At 35.4% G+C, this 17,511-nt stretch overlaps 1 protein-coding gene across 3 annotated transcripts in view; it reads left to right on the forward strand.

Annotated features, from left to right (window-relative positions):
• Window positions 1–17,511, forward strand: part of LOC149413196 (sex-lethal homolog) — a 32,732-nt gene that overhangs the window by 3,985 nt on the left and 11,236 nt on the right. For all 3 annotated transcript variants that reach the window (XM_089645084.1, XM_089645082.1, XM_089645083.1), the window contains exons 4-6: window positions 2,055–2,162; window positions 2,838–3,019; window positions 7,147–7,304. In XM_089645084.1, the coding sequence (XP_089501210.1) occupies window positions 2,055–2,162; window positions 2,838–3,019; window positions 7,147–7,304 (448 nt within the window). The remainder of the gene's footprint in view (window positions 1–2,054; window positions 2,163–2,837; window positions 3,020–7,146; window positions 7,305–17,511) is intronic.

Raw genomic sequence — 17,511 nt, forward strand, 5'->3', positions numbered from 1 at the left:
GCTTTTACAATAATGTGATACACGAGATTATAAGTACACAGTGGTACATAGGCGAATATTAGTATTACATTTAAGAACACAACAATATGTATATAAAACAACATTCAATGTGATACAGCTGAAATTTTCTTAAGGCATAGAATGCTACAATAATAGAAAACACTTCATTTAAACAGGATAAAATATACAGAAAAGGTGACTTGCCAACAGATATAATCTAGCAAAATATTATAATAGCGCAAATAGTAGTGAGTTTATTGTTACAATCAAATTTATCTCCACTTGGCCACTATTGCCGGAGGGTATGACAAAGTAGCTTCAACAATTCAGGGCTGCCAGAGACTTGACAATTAAACATAACATTTTTCATTAAAATAATATATCCGTTAGCCAACACTATAAGACATCTGAAGCAAGCAGTTTATATAGATGCTATACATATACATTTCACATATATGTATATATGTGGAATGTATATGTATAAGAACACCATACATAGCTACGAAGACAATAATATTGTTCTTCTTTATCAAAAAAAGATTTGGGGTTCACCCATACAACGAAATAAAGGTTAATTGTATATATTAATCTAGGACATTCGTTGCCGCCTAGGAACTACACGAGAATGATGACAAATTGACTTTTCTTTCCAACCTTAAATCGCTTCTCCGCTAAATCCTTTCTAACGTACTCCGGTAAATTAGCATGGATGTTACCCATCTCCAGAACAAATTTAATATTCAAATCATGTTCGGACGTCATTTCTGTCAAACAAGTAGTAGATGCGAATGCAGTTCGCATAGCATGCTTCCAGCACTGTCAGCAGCGTGCAACTGACGCCAAACCTGTAGTCGATGCGTCAAGTTGTGTACGAATACTAGCAAAATAGTATGGCGGATACGCACATGCGGTGAGTATGCTACGTGCACGAAACGCTTGTAAGTACTACCAATCTGTATGTCGCGGGTTAAAATCCCGGCGAGTGCAAGTAAATTTTATTTGATTAATTTGTATTATTTCATAATTCATTAATTCAAAATAATATTTAGTATATTTACAGCACATTCCAGAGTGGAAGATACTATCAATATTGCCCTGGTGTTAGACCACCATTCAGAACTGAAACGTTGCTTGAAATGACTTTAGCCGTATTTGGTGACCAGATCTGAATAGCCAGGTGCTTCCCCATCTCCTTCCCTTCCCCACTACCTTCAGCCTCACAACATATCCCGCTTGAGGATGCCGTAGTCTCACTGGCTCCAGAAGATTTAGAGCAGTTGGGACTCTTGTGTGGTATTGACGGTTCTATGTGTTGCGTGTTAGTCCTGCGTGAAATGTGGTTTAATGAACTCAAATTTGCTTTGAATTTGAGTGTCATTTTGAAAATTAGACCTGAGGTCTGCGCTTATCTTATAAAAAACATCAAATGCTGATACATTTTTTTGGAAGCTGCGTGGAGGGTCTTTTTGGGCTGAACAGCACAAGCCTCATTGATTGGTGCTTTCATACTTTGAAATTGAACAATAGACTGCTTATCCTCGGTTAAAGTCAATATCTTAATATTTATGTTAAAAATTTTAAATGGTAGTATAAACAGCCCTGATTTACTTAACCTCGTTAATTTTCTTATACCTACGAGAGCTACTCTTTCCTTCTATCTTCTAGTACAAGACTCCCGCACAAGACGAAGTAGGCCGTGCATACCCCGATATACACACAACCATGTTTTACCATACCACTGAAACAGCATCGGGCAGTATCATGAGCGAGACAGATTACACTCTTAACATCAAATCAGGACGTAATATGGATTTACCTACAAAGAAACAACAGAAAGTTTTATCATTTCAATTTCATTCTCATAATTAACATTTTGAGAATGTAATTGAAATGATAAACTTTCAATTACATTCTCATAATGAGCATTTTGAGAATGTAATTAAAATGATAAACTTTCAATTACATTCTCATAATGAGCATTGCACTCACATTTGTTTATTATTCAGCTTATATTTGGATTGAATATAACAATTGTTTGTTTGTTTTGTTTGTAGACTGGCTACAGCTTTGGCTTTGGCTTTGTGAATTATGTGCGAGAAGAGGACGCCATGGCCGCCATACAGGCCTTGAATGGGTTCGCCGTGCAGAACAAGAGATTGAAGGTTAGTTTCAGTGTTTCATCCATCTGACTCAAACAAAGCATGTCATATTTCCTATTAGTCGATTGGATTAAAGAAATTATCCTAGTCATTGGACTTCATTCATTTAACATAATGTTATGTTCTTTAATTAATATTACAAAAATGCAGTAACCACTTTTAGCAGACCTGCGTAAAGTCATTTAAAACCATGTTATGATATTCCGGTCCATCATAAGTTGGCCTATCACCCCTTCAAAGGATAACATTGACTTGGACATTGGATATACATACCTTCTTGAGACTCGATGTAGTGTTAAATTTGAATTTCAATTTTTTAACCGTTGGCTAATCTTTTAATTTTAAAATATTAACATGAATCAAATTACTTTATTAAATTATTCATCGTATTCTTGATTTTAAAACTGTAGCAAATGAAGCAGAGACAGAACTTTTACTGTTATGTCTATCTAAACTATTTTGGCTGACAGGTGGGTTAGCTCAATTGGTAGAGCAGTTACCCCATAATAAAAGGTTCCATGTTCAAGTCCTCACTCTGCCCCTCTCTGCCGTTGACAAATCATTAAATAAATTTATTGAATTGTACAAAATTAAACCTTTGGATTTAACGCTTCAACGATACCATCCTTGTTTACGTGTGTTTTTAAAATGTCGTAACTTTGCGTTGTTTCTGTGTAGGTGTCGTATGCCCGTCCCTCGGGTGATGACATCAAGGAGACCAACCTGTACGTGACGGGACTGCCGCGAGACATCTCAGACTCGCAGCTCGAGGTCATCTTCGGCAAGTACGGCCGCATTGTGCAGAAGCACATCCTGCGCGACAAGCTGACTGGCATGTCGCGCGGCGTGGCCTTTGTGAGGTAAATATTACGACATGGCCTGTTGAGTAGAAGTAACACTTTCTCATCTCTTTCTCGCAAAGAATTACTAATACTGCTCTCTCCAACATCAAGTCTGTCCTCTTAACTAACAATGCATACGGGCATTTTTTCCTAAGTTTGGACATTGCGTTTTTGTCATGTCCCACGATTTTTATTGGTTTTTTCATAGTTACGTATTGTAAAATATTGGAAAGTTATAGATTTTTAACATGCACATTAATTTAGTCAGTTAAAGCAAAACACTCATTTAAAGCATCCTCCTAACCTAATATATTTATAATTTATATTATTAATTATTTCGATTTTTTTTTATTTATTCTTATTTATTAAAACATCTTAACCACTCAGAACATTAGAACGTCAAAAGACGTAAATATGATAATAGCGGTCAAGACATTAGAACGTCTTTTCACGTAAACGCGCGAGATTTTACAAAAATCGATTTATTTCCATCACTAGTATACCGATTGCCATGATTTAAAAAACAGAGTATCGATAATGAATAACGCTACGCGTCTGTATTCAAGAATATCTATGGAATGTAGAGGTGCATTATCTAAATCGATTGGATCTGTCATCTTGTTCGTTCATAATTTATTGCGTTTCTAAATAATTTATTAAAAATATTTTAGTTTGGACGGTTAATATTTTGAGGCGACTAATAGTTTTTAATTATATTTCTTCAATATATAAAGTGTTATTTCTTTATGATACTCAGAAAAAAGTACATTTTTCACAGCTTTGAAATAATGGTCAGCGATTTTTTACATATTTTTGACGTTTTCAGAAAATGTAAATTTAGAAACGCAAATATTTACGTATAACAATACAATACGATAGTGAATTTCATAATCTTTCCAAAACATTTTTTAGAATGAGCTACGTTTCCCAAAACGTGAGTTATGAAGCTTTTAACAAAACTCGTAAATATCACATAAATTTTCACGTTTTGACAGTTCGCAAAGGAAAACAAAGTAAATAAAAGTCTTTGTCTGAGAGGTTAAAATGTTTTAGTCAATTAAAAAAAATAAATAAAAATACATTTTTCTGAGGTTCTTATACATGTTAGGAGGCTGATTTGATTTAGTGTCCCGGGCTTGTGATCTAGGAGGTTTTGGTTAAATGCATCTTTATATATGTTTACTGAATTATTTAGATCAAAGGAAGTGTGCTTTTACTGTGTCCCATTTCTACATTCAATTAACCAGTTAATGCTAGGGTTTTTTTAATAATTTTTTTTTTTTTTTTTTTTAAATGTTTTCAAAGTTTATACATTTTTCAATTACGAAAATGTGAAAACAATATAGTAAAAACGAAATAAGCAGCTCAAAAACACAGCATATTCAAACTGAGTAAAATACATGGCTAACTTTCATGAGCGTTACTCGTGTTAGCTAAAGATAAAAGGCTGCAAATCGAAACCGGCGAGAGTCACTCGGGCTAGCAGAAATTGGAACGCATTTAGCGCACAAGCGTGACTCGTTTAAGAGCATTAAGCGGTTAAACAAAATCTGATTTAGTATTTAATTTTAGAAATTTAAGATTAATTTTGTGATGTTTTAAATAGCTTGTATGTATAATATATTTTTTGAAAATATACTGTTTTGACCAACATTTAAAAAATCAAGTTTAACATTTTTGGCAAAAAAATCTGTTAGTTCCATTCCGTGACCACATTTATTTATTTTTTAAAACCCCTTTTACGGACTTTTAACTAGGAATAATTTAAAAAATTATATGCAATTATTTTAGTTACCATTATTTAATGCATTACCGAAGTGCTCTAGCAACAATCTTTTGTATTTATTAAGTGATAAATTGATAATATCCACTAAAGAATCCACGTTATTACCCTCCATTAGTATTCTGGGCAAGTACATATTGTGGTAGTTAGTCCCAGGATTTCTGCACTGAAAAAAAAATTGGACTTCCTGTAATCTGATATTGGTGGAAACATAAATGTAACAGAATGGAATTTAAAAGAAGCGTAAAAACCAGTGGCGGTTCTTTCCTTAGGTCAATTGGTGTTTGACCCCCTAAAATTATTAGACAACAATAATAATCAATTATTTTCATCAAAACAACTGGCCTTATTCTTAATTTATTTAAAATGCAACGCGAAACAGCGGTGGCGGCGAGTGATGATTAGTGACATCTGTTGTCTCTAATAGAAGCTTTCTTTCACAAGTCCACACGATTCACTGGGTCAGTTTAAAGAATGTCCACTTTGGCATCTTCTGTCTCTACACGCGCCATAGAATAAACGAGATGGCACTATATTTTTCATCGAAGTAAAAATTTGGTAACGAGGAAAGCTTAGGGACGCTTAGGTCATGACCGTGGGGGAGACAACACGATGAATATTATATGTTTTTCAGAGATGGTGACATAAAAATATGTCGGTTTTTCATTTTACACACTTGTAGTGTGTGGAACAATGGTTGTTTTTCAAATGGATAGTTCGGGAAAGGTTTGGAATAATTCTTTATGTCGTTATTTTTTTAGAATGAAGCTGAAGAATGAATCAAAATAAAAAACGTAAAAGATCATTGTCAAATAGAATCAAACTCTTATTTTATTAATTTAATGTTGTGCACAACTACATTAAAACTTAATATCTTTAAAATAATTTACCGTAAGTACACGGATTGGGTATTTATTTTCAATTTACTATATTAACATAATATGTATTTCGAGTCGCGGACTCTAAATACTATAACAAATTGATATCTATAATAATATATGGGCATTTTTCACAATATCAAATAAAGATTAGTCACACATTTTTTTCAAATAACCTACCATTACTGGATCCCTAGAGCCGCCTCTGGTAAAAACATGTACAAATTTACGCAAAAATGCTCCTACCTACCCTACCTACCTACCCCAATTTACATAGTTTATCTTCTCTCAAGTGTGCGTCAACAGTGCTCTTATCACATTGTAGTCAGGCGCTTCAAACAATAGACTCTAGCCTATAGCGGGTGTTTTTCGCGATCAACGCAAAAATATATCCTCATCACTTTCGTTATTATCTGAAGACATTTTTGAAGGGTAAAAGAAAATATCAATTTAATAAATTCCACTAAAAAAACACGTCTGTTTTGTAACTCTGTATATCATAACTAAAGCACGTGTATATTAGCGCCACTCTATCTTCACAAGTAACGAGTGCCGGGAAAAGTCATTCAGGAAATGATTATTGTAATAACATCCTCGGGATTATCTCATAAGAGAGGTCCAATGAATTTATAACTCGTCATAAAAATATAATAGGTACTCATATTCCCAGTACAACTAACAAACAATCTTTGAAATTTAACACAATAAAATTTCCTAATTATTGCAAGAGTATGTGTGTACATAAAAGAAACAACGGCTTATCTTTTTTTTGTTATATGTGTGTGTAGTTTGTAATGTCTTCAAGCGTTTAGATTAAATAGTCACGGGAAATAATGGGGTAACTTTACCTTCCCCGCCTTTGAAGTGGAGCCGGCGTAAAGGGTATTTTTACCCGTCCCGCCGATAAGCACCAGTCGGCCGCGCAGGTAAAAATACCATTCCCGCTCATAGTGTGTTATTAAAGAAAAAAACACTACATAATATGTTTATAATTACTTCATATTATTCGTTATTTTAATACGTAAATGAAATCCTCAGCACGAATATCCCAGTAAGGATATCATTATCTCTATTTGTTACAAAAAAGGAAAATAGTAAAACATTTATTTATTATTCCGATTCTCAATATGACTGTTCATTTGAATGTGGCATTTATCTACTTTAGTATTCTGTATCCTCCCGACACTCCTCGGTAGACTTAGTAACTCTTAGCATGAAACATCGTAAGATTCTGCATATCCCAAAGGCTGCAATGGGTTGACCATACGGAAAGAACGCCAGATGACAGGACAACGGGATGCCCTAATAGAAGCGAACCAGGAGTGAAATGACTGTGTGGAAGAAGATTAAAACAGGACGGGAAAGTCAAGTGGGAAGGAATGGAGATGAATAGCTAGGAGCCTGAAATGTTGGAAAGCATTTGTGCTGGAACCAAATCATACTCTTAGATAGTGCCTGATGTGTAGGAATGATGTTTGTTTCAGATACGACAAGCGCGAAGAGGCCCAGGAGGCCATCTCAGCCCTAAACAACGTTATCCCGGACGGGGGCAACGAGCCGCTAAGCGTGCGCATCGCCGAAGAGCACGGCAAGAAAAAGGCGGCCTATTATGCCGGCTGGATGGCCGGACTGCAGAACAGAGGTAAGCCCACTACGGGATTAAATGCTCTGTAGATCTGTTGCAACCTCTCTATCTTTCTTATAATAAAGAGAAGTTACACCGGAGTTACGAGATTATACATTTAGGCAGGCTGATAGATTACTGTAATCTCTCTGCCTTTCGTAACAGAAGGAGAGGTTTACTGCAGAGGTAGAATCAAATGATTGGCTTTTCCCGTGGATGCAGACTGTATAAATGAGTGCAAGGCTGTTTGGGTATCTAAGATTTTCGTGGACTAGAAGTTGGATTTACTTGTTTGAACAATAAGGGTTAGTTAAAACGGCATAGTGATGATTGAAGACCGCACACAATTACACCGTGACATGGTATAGTAGCGCATTCAATTTGTATTTGGGCTACAAGCTGGTTACGTACAAAATTGTTATCAGCCGTTGCAAAAACCCCATGAAAATTTGAAATTCTCTGAAATGACAAGACCAGAAATTAAAATCATTATTAGATTAAGATTTGGTAATGCATTTGTGAGAAGACTCTCCACTTTGTGCTGCCTGTGACTATTCACTATTGAATTTATTTCTATTGGATCTATATCCAAGTTCTTGAATGCTAAATATTAATGAGTTAAGAGCAATCAGAAATTCAAAACTCAATAGCCTTCGACTATGTTCAAAGCCGTCTTCAGAATCATGGAAATTAGAATAAATTGATTTATTATCAACATTATGGGATTTATTTATGTTTTTTTTTATTGAATTAATGAATCGGAGTGTTTTTTTTTATTTTTTTTATTTATTCACATTTAAACCCGCTAAACTACTTATGTAGTTTGTCAGCAGGGACATAGAGACAACATTTATACATTCATAAGATACAATTTGAACGGTACATAATTACATAAATTGGTTACATTGCAGAAAAGTTTAAATAGCAGCATAAAAGCCTTATATAATAAGCAAGTAAAAATAAATGTATGAACAAATTAGTATTATCAACATAAAACATAAAAGCCTTATAAAATAAGCAAGTAAAAATAAATGTATGAACAAATTAGTATTATCAACAAGTACATCAATAGTTTCATAAATAGAGGTAGGTAGTCAGGTATTACAAAATAATTGTTTTTCCATTTTCTAAGAATATGAATTCCATTTCAGGGGTATCAGTATAGATCATTATTATCCAATAACCATTTCCTTAGATTATATTTAACATTAGCAGTATACATGTTATTATTTTTAATTGTCATTGGTAATAAGTTAAACATTTTGGGTACTATATAGTTTAAAGTTCTTTCACCATATTTATTAGTACATTTCGGAACTACCAGTCCTTCATTTTGAGTGAATCTTGTGTTATGTTTATGGCAAACTCTTTCCCTATACAATGAATCAGACAATATAACATGTTGACTTACAATATTATAAAACAATAATCCTCTGACAGGTAAAATATTCAGAGACTTGTATATTAATTTAATGTTACTTCTGTGTTGATTGTCATATTTATGGATTAACAATTTTATAATGGAGTTTTGTAATGTTTGTATATAGTTTACATTAGTTTTACAAGAATGTCCCCAAGAAGTAATTCCATAACGTATAGTGGATTCAGCCAGAGATAAGTAGATTAACTTTAAAGTACTTATAGGCACGAAATATTTTATTTTATAAATCCTACCCACAATAGCTCGTAGACGTTTACAAACATTAGCAATTTGTACATCCCATTTCATGTAGCAGTCAATAGTAACACCCAAATATACATAACTTTTGACAAAATCAATGGTTTCACATGAACAGGGCTGTGCAACATTTTTATGTATGCAGTCAAATGTGTGTGTATATAATGAAGGAATTACATTACATCTGGCGTGTGGAGATCTGATGTGCATAATTTTAGTTTTTTTGGTGTTTATAAAGAGGCCTGCATCATGCGACCATTTCAGTAGGGCAATAAAATCATGTTGCATAAGGTTCATTGCAGTAACCAGATCTTCGTGCGATATTACGAGCGCCGTATCGTCTGCATATACAAAATGTTTAACAAATGAAAACAATTTTCTCATAATTGAGACATAAATAATATAAAGGGTTGGCCCTAGAATTGACCCCTGTGCAACACCTGTTGAGATATATTTTCTTTTGCTAAATTTTTTAAGAATTTTTACTCTTATTTGTCGATCAGTTAGTAAATTTTTTAATAAAACTAGCAGCTTTCCTCTAATTCCTATTGCCTCCAGTGTTTCTAATAGTTTATTTGTATCAATGGTATCAAATGCCTTAGAGTTATCTATGAATAAAACCAAAACTTGTTTTTTTAGATTTAATTCATAATTTATGTGATTTGAAAATTCCTGAAGCAGCATTTCCGTACTTTTTTTCTTTTGAAATCCATATTGGTTGGGATCCAACAAAGAGAAAGATTCTAGATATTTATTAAGTTTTATGGAAATGTATTTTTCAAGTATTTTTTCTAGGGCTGGCAATATGCTTATTGGCCTATAATTTTGAATATCTGTATGTTTGCCCCCTTTGTAAATTGGCCTAATGATGCTACTTTTTAGTTCATCTGGTATTACTGCTTGCGATAAAATTAAATTGATAAAGTGTGTTATAACAGGCCCTAAAATATTAATATGTGTCTTAATGTCAAACATTCGAATGTTGTCAATCCCTGGTGACTTTGAATTGTTTAATTTGCTAACAATAATATTGATTTCTTGGCAGGTAGCTCTGGGTAGGTACATACTATGTTGCACTTCATTCGGCCTGACGGTCGATGCTAAATAATCACATTTATGTATCATAGAGCTAACACTATTTGTAAAATATTCAACAAACTTATCTGCTACGGTTTCTTCATTATTCGTATTTAACATATATTTCGAGATTATTTCGTCACAACTACTTTTGGACTTGCGTCCTAATAATTTATTTATTTCATCCCAAGTTTTTTTTGTATTTCCAAAATAATTTTTGAATTTATTGTTAAAAAAGGTAGACTTACATTTAATAATTTCTTTTGTCACCTTATTTCTGAAAGTTTTATATTCCAATTCAAAGAATTGATTGCTAGGAAAATTCTTCCACCTTCTGTACAATGAATCTTTTTTTTTAATGTTTTCTAAGATATTAGAAGTTATCCAAGGTTTTATTGACAGAGGTCTTTTTTTGGGTTTATAATTCATAATGATTTTACTCTGTTCATACAAATTCTTAAAGTTGTTTTTAATTTTACTATATAGTATATTGCAATCTTGTTCCTCAAGCAAGGAGTGCCACTTAAAATTATGAATGTTTTTGTCGATTTTGTTTTGCGATAAAAACAAAATTCTTTCCCCGTGTTCTGGGGCTTCTTTCCTTGCACTATATTTAATATTAACTGCAGTTAAAAAGTGATCCGCTATAGTAATATTATTACATACACATGAGGAAAGAGAATCGCTTTGTTTACATCCACTGTTAAATCGGACAAATATGTGGTCTAAACAAGTACGAGTAACTTTTCCTGCTAAAACTGCTTCTCTAGTTACGTCACAAATACATTTGATTAAATAATTATCCGACATTATATTTTCATATGCCATAATAATAGGGTTTTGACAATTTAACAAGTCTAGATTAATATCTCCTATAAGTAAAACATTTTCTTTGGGGCTTATAGTATGCAGAATGGCAGATATTTCATTAAGAAATTGTGGTTGGCTAGAGTTGGGGGGGCGGTATATTGCTATGATGTTTAAAATACTCTGGTTTGGAAGTGTCATAGAGCCAAGCACACATTCAAAATGATTTGTTTCTATTGTTTTCTGTTGAAATGTGAATTCATTTCGAACATATAGCAATATACCTCCTCCAGATTTTTTAGTTCGGCAATAGTTGTAACAATTAAATCCAGGAATATTATACAGACAGACAAGATTCGGTGTTATAGCCGTTTCACATAACATTAACACATGAATATGCTTCCAACAAGTATTTAAGTAGACATTCAAAGTATCCCAGTATTTATAAATCGATCTAACATTCAACTGAACAATATTAATATTTTCCATATTGTAGTTGCTATGAAACTTTAGCCAATCACAGAAATTATGAGTATTTTCGTAATCTACCTCGTCATCTTCTTCAATGTAATTAGACGCCATAATCAATAGTTGCAAAGTCCTTGGCAAGGGCAGCCTTGTAGGCCGGGCAGGAGTCCTTGTCTCCAGTCGGATGTGCAGCGGGCTTCCCAAATCTTGTACAGGTGGCGCAGACAGGCTCGGCGGCGGCTTTTGGGCAGTTTATCCGGGCGTGACCTTCGCCTGCGCAGTGTCCACATCTTTGCTGGTCCTTGCAAAACTTGAAGGAATGTCCGATCATTTGGCACTTGGAGCACACTGTAAGTCCAATGAAGTCACGAACACGACACACATTCCAGTCCACAAAGACTTTCCCCTGCTCCACCAGCACGTGACGAATGTGGGCAGGAACCTCGAAGACCCGGTGGCAAGTTGATCCAGTTCGAGCGCCAGCAAGGTGACTTAGCTTGCAACTTTTTACTGCGAAATCTAGGCCTGCTTTGTCCTGGGCTCCTGCTAAGTCATTTTTTAGGAAGCACTCGTCCGTTAGGTCACGAGGAACGTTGAAGAAAATCACCCTTGGAAGCCGTTTTGTTGGTAATCGAGCGCTTAGAGTGTCCGAGTTTGCTAGACATGGGGTTTTCAGTATTTTATCCTGATCTTCTTGTGTTGCAGTATGGATTACAACGCCTTTGTTTCTGATTCTCCTAATACCCGTCACACGGATTCCAAGTTCTGATGGTCGTAATGTATCTTTTAGTAGCTGTTTCGTATCGTCGCTATCTTTTGTAGAATCCAGCTTTGGGAAGATGCATACAGCAGGTTTGGGGGTCTCAACGTTAAGTCCTGAGCGGTTGATTGATGGTATCATCTTCTGTGGGCCATTTTTCACAATATCGGCAAACGATAGGCTTGCTTCCGTGGCATCGGCTACTCTACGCATCACTGGTCCTAGATCTGACTCCAACTGCAATATTTTTTCTAACCTGTGTTGGTTTTCTGCTTTTTCAATCGCGATCTCTCCCTTTGCCACTATTAATTTGGCATTGACTGTTGCCAGATCAGCTTTGAAGCCCTCTCGTTCCAATAACAGCTGTGAAACTGATCTGAATACAGCGGATACATATGCGCTTATCCGCAGTTGTTGATCCTTTGAGACTCTTGACTGCTTTTCAGCAAGGACATCTTGGAGTGCTCTTAGACTTGCTTCAGTGTCGTTCAGTATCTGGACTGAGGACACTGGGATTTCACTATCATTTTCAGACACGTCGGAATAGTCCGATGCTCCGTCAGATTCCTCATCTTCAACCACTGGAGAAATCATTCCCGAGGCCTTTTTTTGTGATGGGGACGTCATCTTATCCAGCATTCTTTTTTTACGCCGATGGCAGCATTCATCAGGCATCGGTGGGATGGACATTTCAATGAGAACAAACACACAATCTTAGGTTGTTTTAAAACTTTCGATAAAAATGTTTAGAATCCGCTAGAATAGTATTATTTTATTACTGTTTTATCAAATAAACTTTTTTGGCACTTAAATTTTCCATATAAATACTGTTTGCACACGAATTCGGAGGTTTTTTTTAGTTTTTTTGCAAGAGCAAAGTGTAAACACGAACTGCTGTCACTGCGATTGTGATGTACATATGTATGTTATTTTTTTATTTTGAAGACAAAATATCAACTTGTCATTTAACCCCGGAGGAGCCGGCAAGAATATTCAATAAATAAAAATACTTTTTTTATTAAAGCCAACATGTAGACAATACCATACTTGATAAAGTGACATTTTGATTTTTGTGTTTAACGAACCCAGTAGAAGTAATATCCAGAGTCAAAATGAATGTATAAGGTCGGCACTGCTATTGCAGTGCTTCGTGACGTGCTTGGGCACAATTCTTCAACACTGCAAATGCAGGAATTCAGCTCCCAGGGGTTAAAACAAAAAAGCAGTTCATATATATTAAATTTTCTATTGATCATGCTAAGACTCTGCTGTGTTTGTTTTATGCAATTCCTGTAGATTATTATTATAATTTGTTTGCATTATTGTGTAGTATCATACAAGTATAAACTTACAGGGTGTCCGGTAAGTAGTGGATAACTTTTCGACTGTGGATGGGGGATCCCAACGCCTTTCCTAAAATAGAATATCATGTTTATTAAAAGTACCATAGTTTTCGAGTTAATTGTATTTTTTTTTATTTTCTCAATTTACAACCTAACCCACTTTTTTTGTGTCATGGTGCCATGTCCAGCAATTTGTTTTATTATTAGAAGATGTGCAAAAAGCGATAACACTCTGATGGCCTCTATAGTTGAGTGGTTGAGCCAGCTATGAATCCGAAGTTTGCAGGTTCAAACCCCGGAATGTGCATAATTTCATTTGATTAAATTTGGGTTATTTCATAATTTATTATTTTCTTGTGAAAGAACACCTTTCAAAATCGAAACGTTGCTCGAAATTACCAGATCCAGATAGCCCGGTACTTCCCCACCATCCTCGTCCCCATCTCCTTCCCCTCCCCCACTACCTTCAACATATCACAATTGGGAACACAATAGTCTCAACACAACTATTCCAGAATGTCATGAGTTAATGCCAATTTTAACTTTTTAATGTTATTTTCCCAAAACAAAACGAAGTGTCTTATCTTGTCTGATTTTATTTCTTAAAAAAATTATGCTTCTACTTTTTCTTTAGACATGGGTCTGAAAATTAGTGGTACAAGTTGGAAACTGGTGAATATACATCACATGGAGAGTCCAAAAAACTTTGGTTCCATGTGAGCATACCGTTTTTTTTTTCTTTCTTAAAAACTAAAAAATATAAAAGAAGATGAACGGCTGACAGTAATAACACATTGTTTTCAAATTTGAATTAAAAAATTCCATATTCGGTCTCGATTTACTCGAACACGTAAGCTCAAATCCAAAAAGTTATACCACAAAATCGACTCCAAATGTGAAGTAAATTCACATGTTCCACTAGTTTCCGAACACTGTTTATTATGTATTTTACAATTCTTTAATTTTGACAAATATTTTGCTTAATTGCAATCTGTACAAAATGATTTTCTTTATAATTTGGAGTAGTTGCTTTTCATTTGCGTATTTGAGTATTGAACAAATGTATACGTAATTTTATTGTGTTGATGTTTCAAATTAAGTTCTCCGTGTAACGAAATACACTTGGTATTATTACTTGTCATGTCTGAAAAAGTCTGCATGGATTTATTATTAGAGAAAGGAAGTGGAGCAAGCGTCTTGTCTTGCGGATTTATTTGCTAGGTCATAAATCCAACATTAAATGCATCCCTTTTTTAATAATAGTATATCCATGTAAGTTTTCAAAAAGAGCACATTAAGTGCGAAAAGGAATGACATTCCTGGTCACAAGAAAGCATTGCCATCATTCCTGTCAGTCATCAATCGGAATGATTCAGACCTCAAATGATTATATTTGAGTTCCAAGCCATTCCGCTTGTTTCCTGCTTGGAAATGAGGCGACACTGAATAACATGGGGTGATTCTTGGGCGCCAGGTCACACGGGATCACACTCCCACACGCTGTCCCACCAGTCGCACCACGGGGGCCACCACGGCCTCCTGGGGGGGCACCTGGCCCACCAGGGCCACGGAGGCCATGCTACGCCCGTGCGTCACCTCGGCTACAGCCACGAGAACATGTCTCTGGTGGGGCTGGGCGGCAGCTCTGCGTACAACTCCCTGCCATCGGGGGCGTCTCGCTTCCTTCGTCGCACGCCGCTCTCGCACCACTTCTGATCGGCGGCGCACTGGCCGGCATTCCACTAGCCCCCGCTGCCGCCCCCGCCCTCCGCAACGCCATTTCAACAAGTGTCTTAATTTTGTATAGCTCGTGTGCGTGTTTGTGCGTGTGTTTGGTGTATAGTTTGTCCGTCTCCTGGCGAAATTGGGATCTATTTTTAATTTTATCTGGCTGCAGAATTCGACTCCTCAATGGGTTCATCTCAAGCCAGTGTTATTGTGCCTGTTACTCCAGTCTACTATCTTTGAAACGCAGCATTTGAACTTTTAATTTAGGTTTTCTTTTTTTTTTAATGAAGTTCACATTGAATACAGTCTCTTAACCTAACATCAAATCAATGCTGAATTACACAATTACTTCTTTCTCCATGGAATGTGCAGAGCCATCTTTTGAATATGTAAACCGTTCAGTTGCTCGTACTATTTCAGTCAATACTCTTTTGCAAATTACCAGTAATTCTGCCCTATCTTCACATTCAATCATTCTGTTGCACGTAACATTAGCTAAATACTGTAATCCAGTTCTTTTTTACCTAGCAGCAGAACCCGACTCCTTTCTAAGATGATTTGAAGCCATCACCTGTCTCCACCATTTTGCAAATATGTACACATTATTAACAGTTCACTCGCTCGCAACATCTCCACTCTATTTTGCAGGTTACTCAGCCTGCAGTTTTATCATCTACCAACAACTAGTCTCCTGATTTTTTAAAAATCTTTAATTTATTACATTGAATATGATAATTTAATGCAGCTGGATCTGTAACTGGTTGAAAGGCAGTCTGTCTGACTGTCACATTTTGAAAATATAAACAATTCACTTGCAAGTGTCACTTCCGACAGTTGTATCTCCTACCAACTTGTTTCCCATTTAAGCTAGTCTCACAAGTACGCTACTCTCTCATAATATGTTATGTTATGACAAACCCACATATATAATGAAAGTACAGCACCCTTGTCAGACTAGCATTATTCTTTGATATATTTTTGCATACTGTTCACATTAAATAAATCATATGCAGTTGGCCTTTAATATCAACTAAAGTGTTACCTTACGTAAACTGGATTAAATATGTTATTGAACAAATAATATGGAAACTGAATAGGCTAACTGTTTTACAAAAAATATTCAGTAATTTTCAAGTATGTATATCCCAATTTCAAATGGATGTGAGCAATTGTGTGCGTACATGCCGAGACGCCATTAGTAGTGACGCAATATAATGTCTTAGTTAGTTTTATACTCTCAGTCTTGTTATTTATTTGTTCTGTCTTTCAATCTTACTTTTGTACATAGATATTATCTGAAAGCCGTTTGAGCTTCAAGACGTCGACATAGAATACTTTAGTGGTAGACTGCGAAACCATAAACGACCTGGATTTAGAGCAGCAAGACTATAGTATTCTATATCGATGTTTAAACATACATATTGTCAATTTTCAAGCCAAAGTCACAAACCCCGAAACACATATTTAGATTACAGATAAACTCGATTTGAATGTTTTTAAAATTTTATCTGACTTAAAAATGTGTATTTCGTAAACTTTACAACGCAATCCATCTCATCTCGGGCACATTTTGACACAGTGTATGTGTTTTGTTGAAACTTCATGGATTACAAAACACATACACTGTGTCAAAATGTGCCAGAGATGAGATGGATTACGTAAACTTTACAACGTAATCCATCTCATCTCGGGCACATTTTGACACAGTGTATGTGTTTTAGTGAAACTTCATGGATCACAAAATACATACACTGTGTCAAAATGTGCCCGAGATGAGATGGATTACGTAAACTTTAAAACGTAATCCATCTCATCTCGGGCACATTTTGAAACAGTGTATGTGTTTTAGTGAAACTTCATGGATCACAAAACACATACACTGTGTCAAAATGTGCCCGAGATGAGATGGATTACGTAAACTTTACAACGTAATCCATCTCATCTCGGGCACATTTTTACACAGTGTATGTGTTTTAGTGAAACTTCATGGATCACAAAATACATACACTGTGTCAAAATGTGCCCGAGATGAGATGGATTACGTAAACTTTAAAACGTAATCCATCTCATCTCGGGCACATTTTGAAACAGTGTATGTGTTTTAGTGAAACTTCATGGATCACAAAACACATACACTGTGTCAAAATGTGCCCGAGATGAGATGGATTACGTAAACTTTACAACGTAATCCATCTCATCTCGGGCACATTTTTACACAGTGTATGTGTTTTAGTGAAACTTCATGGATCACATATATATGCGATCCGCGTACGGGGATAGCCGCAGATGGATCACATTATGCGACAACACCATAGATCAGGTTAAAAACATGCAAATATGATTTAACCTTGGTATCCTGTGTTT

Source organism: Hesperophylax consimilis, chromosome 22 (genome assembly GCF_061612785.1).
Source record: "Hesperophylax consimilis isolate HC1 chromosome 22, BYU_Hcon_1.0, whole genome shotgun sequence".
NCBI lineage: Eukaryota > Metazoa > Arthropoda > Insecta > Trichoptera > Limnephilidae > Hesperophylax > Hesperophylax consimilis.